The 4239-nt window shown below is 32.3% G+C and overlaps 1 protein-coding gene across 1 annotated transcript; it reads left to right on the top strand.

Annotated features, from left to right (window-relative positions):
* Positions 1–3047: 3047 nt before the first annotated feature.
* Positions 3048–4236, top strand: LOC111692633 (esterase SG1-like; the record flags this gene model as incomplete). The annotated part of the gene is made up of 4 exons (XM_023456703.1): positions 3048–3282; positions 3699–3824; positions 3885–4044; positions 4166–4236. Coding segments are annotated over exons 1-4 (576 nt in total), but the record flags the coding sequence as incomplete, so codon positions are not given.
* Between the last annotated feature and the right edge of the window lie 3 nt (positions 4237–4239).

Genomic DNA, 4239 nt, shown 5'->3' with positions numbered 1-4239 from the left:
GCAAAAACATAATTCGTATCGGGTCCGTGATTCAACTTTGCATAATATAAATTAAGCAGTTGTTAATGCTATAAATTTTGATATTTGTAAGTACCTATTATGGAATTTATTCTGGAAATTAAATTTTTATAAGTTCTCCATTATGTATTTGTATGTATGCATACCTAAAAACTTGTATTAGATTTTTTTCATGTGAGTAGTAAATGTTAATACTATTACATAATTTCAGTTTGTTATAAAACCCCATTGCAAATGTTTTCTTTGTGTTTTCTTTGAATTGAAGGCTCTTTGAAACCATACCCTCAAGTTATTTGTTACATTACTACATATTGGTTTTAACAATTCGTCACTTTTACTTGACATTGTTATATACGTTATCAGCGTTAACAGTAAATTGAACGAATATCGAATAAATATTCATGTCATTCACTATAGCAAAAACAGTACTGGACTTAATTATCTAGATCTTTACGGAACAACTATTATGATTTCTGTTATTTCTGAATAAAATAGTTTCTATAGATTTAATGCCACTATAATTAAGAGAAACACTTTTAGAAATAAAACTTTAGGCTCATTAAGAAAGTATAATAAATTTTCTAAAAATCCACACTCCGATATCTTTGAAAAACCTATAATTATATAAGTGTGGCCTGAAAGGTTTAATTAATAAATCTAATACTCTCTTTATTAAGAAGATTGGTAAATAGTCAGCCAGAAGCCAGAAGAGACAAATCATTAATAGACAAGATGGCTGCCTCGAACAACAGCGCGCTAGGTGTCCCCTTGACAAATAAATGTAAAAAGTGTAGTAAAAACGTAGTGAAAAATTATGTTAAGTTCAAGCGTATTTCACATTAGCTGTGCAAAAATGTGTAAAACGATTATGAGTATTGGTGTTGCAGAAATAAACTGTTGTGATACAGAGGTAGTTGTTGACAGTGCCGATGCATTTTTCGATGCTATAGAAGAAAAATCGGTAGACAATAAAATGGACATTAATATTTTTAAATATATAATTAATCAAAAAGACTGCCTGATTAAGGAGTTAAATGACAAGATCATTCTTCTTAATAACCATATTGATTTATTAAACAAATATAATTCCCTTCAAACAACTGTAAAAGAATGTGATCAAAAAACACTAATGTTATCACCGGCTGTAGAGGCGAAGAAGGTGCCGGCAAAAAGTGTCGATAAGAATTTGTGTATACAAAGAAATCAAACAGCTGTTGGTGAAAACGGTAAACAAATGGAATTGAAAGTAGTTACACAAAAACAGTTATCAAATGACTTATTAAACGTCGAACATAAGATCAAACTGGATAAATATATAAATCTAAACAAGGGCACGACATATGAAGATGGACAAGTAGACATCTTAAAAATGCAACACGATGCACCACATTTGTCTCATAATATTCAGAACCGACCGGAAAATAATTGGAAGCAAGTTACCAAACGCAAACGCAAACATCAAGAGTTGAATGACAATTTTTCAACCGCAACTTTTATTATTAAATGTTTGTAGTTTAAATGAAGAGGCAATTAATTATACACTGAGCTCGTAAAGTTTGGAATAAATTCGAAAAATCGTTACTGAAGGGTTTTGATAGGAAATGCTCGGACACGTCAACTTTAGTTTATAAAATGTCACTTTTTTTAGCAATCGACTTTTTTTTTGTTTTGTTTGTTTTTGATCTATGACGTCATCGGCAATTTTTTTAAATGGCAACCCATATTTTTTTCCACGGATTTCGATAGAGCACATTTTTCTGAGTACGAATATGTCAAAAACGCATGACCTTCAAGATGGAAGTTTTCGAGATATTCGGTTCCAAAGTTTCAAGAATGCATTATACAAGCGATGACAAAATACTAATCATTTATCAAGGAAGCGCTGGAAAAATTACAGTTTTGATAGTTGAAGTTTGTTCTCGCAAGTTTGTGTTTTAAACTGTCTATTATCTCGAAAACTTCCATCTTGAAGGTCGTACGTTTTTGACATAATATTCATGCTCCGTAACTGATCATAAAAATTTCGATTCTTTCCCTTTCACTCAAACGACGGACCATTTTCAAATAAAATGAATTCTGATAGAATAATGATTAATCAACTTAAAATAAAACACAAACTTGCGAGGACAAACTTCAACTATCAAAACTGTAATTTTTCCAGCGCTTCCTTGATAAATGATTAGTATTTTGTCATCGCTTGTATAATGCATTCTTGAAACTTTGGAACCGAATATCTCGAAAACTTCCATCTTGAAGGTCATNGCTGCGTTTGTTCGTCGTTTGCCCGCGCGCGCATTCTCCAACTTTTAATCATTTGAGTGATCACATTAAGCACGCTAAACGTTTAAAAGTTTTTAAAAATGTGCTAAAAGGCTTTTTACTCGAAAGTTGTTATTATACTTGAGACAAATTTTTTATGGTTTAGTTTGTAAGGCAAAATTATTTTGACAATTCCTATACAAATTTGTATTTTGTCTTAGAGGAAATAAAATTATTATTATTATTAAGAGCCTTTGATTTTATTTTTTTTTCGGGTTGTTTTATAAGTAACACGTATAATTCGTATAACACGTATATGGTGTTATATAACTGTATAGTTTTTTTTAGAAGAAAAACATTGTTATATTAACCACTTGTGGAATGTTTTGTAAGAATCGTTCGTATTTAATTAATTACATTTTTTTGGACTTATTCTGTAATTTTATTAGATAATTCCGAAATTCTATTCCAAACGCTGACTTTGATGGATTATCGGAAGTACTTAATTTATACCGATATATTTTTTTGTATATTGCACTGAAGAATTATGTAGGTATTTTATATTATTGCACAATCATTAGATTATCAAAAATACAGATTTTTCTCTTTTAGGGATATTAAACATTTTCGTATTTTCGTAACTATAGTACAAAATAAAAATAATGTTAGTTTCAGTTTTTAATCTTATAAAATCGTGTGCCATAGCCATTATTTTAATCTAGCCCTGGAAATGGTAAAATAGTATACAGTGCTGTCTCTAACTAATAATAATAAATATATTCCAGAATGTTCAGACACGTAGCTGTAATCGTTTTTCTGGGTTATGCTCTGGCTTTTCCTGAAGCCAGCGGAAGGTCGAGAAGGAGTACGACTGAAAACCCCTTAGTAACTACCCCTTTAGGTCAAATAAAGGGTACGGTTATGACTTCTAGGCTAGGCAAACCTATATACGCATTTAGGGGCATACGCTACGCGAAAGCGCCAGTAAATGAGCTGAGATTTAAGGTGAGATCATTTAATATACACATATACCATTCACTGTCTGCTTGTAATAAATATTATCTCATTGCAATGTTAATTTGCTCATAAATAGACCAAGGGCGTGAAGTCTTCCCACTCAACGCTAAGACGCTAAGGGTGCGTTTACGTGGGGTGTTACAATCTTAAGATTATGAGATCAAGCTCTAGAGCGGGCAGGTTTGAATCAACTACTAGCCTTAAGTAACCCTAGGGTGCCTAAGATAGACCCAGAAACTAGCAGTCAAATAATTAACCATAAATAAAAAAAGTGTTGTGATACTCTGTTTTCAAAAACCAGTATTACGTTACTTTTTCATTGTGAGCATCCAAGTGGGTCGGTCACCTTATATTATCAGGTCATTTTTAGATTGGAAAAAATCAATTTTATTTATTATTCTTAGTCTCCAGAGCCGGTAGAGAAATGGGAGGGCGTCTATAATGCCACTAAAGATGGTCCACTTTGTCCACAACCTACCACGGATCCTGTATCAGAAGACTGTTTAATATTAAATGTTTATTCCACCAAGGTTAGTATTTAACATGAACCTTCGGAGGCGTTATAGTAGACATTGTTATAACTTTTACAGCTTCCGAAGAGTGCTGAAAATCCGAAACGCTCTGTAATAGTCTACATACACGCTGGAGGGTTTTACAGTGTCGGTTCTACCAGTTATTGGGCTGGACCCAATTATTTTATGGACCAAGATATCGTCTTAGTGACCATCAATTACCGCTTGGGAACTTTAGGTAATATCACTCTTATAATATTGTCTTTAACTAATATCTTCTTTCACGTGACGAAAAATATTGTTTAAAAAATTTAGATATCTAGGTATGTATTAAAGGATATGTGTATTTAACATATTAGGTTTCTTGAGTACCGGCGACAAAGAAGCCCCAGGGAATAACGGCTTGAAAGATCAAGTCCAGGCATTGAAATGG

Source organism: Anoplophora glabripennis, unplaced genomic scaffold (assembly GCF_000390285.2).
Source record: "Anoplophora glabripennis isolate ALB-LARVAE unplaced genomic scaffold, Agla_2.0 scaffold2336, whole genome shotgun sequence".
Lineage (NCBI taxonomy): Eukaryota > Metazoa > Arthropoda > Insecta > Coleoptera > Cerambycidae > Anoplophora > Anoplophora glabripennis.
Note: the sequence above shows the minus strand (reverse complement) of the source record. Positions and strands in the feature narration are given on the sequence as shown.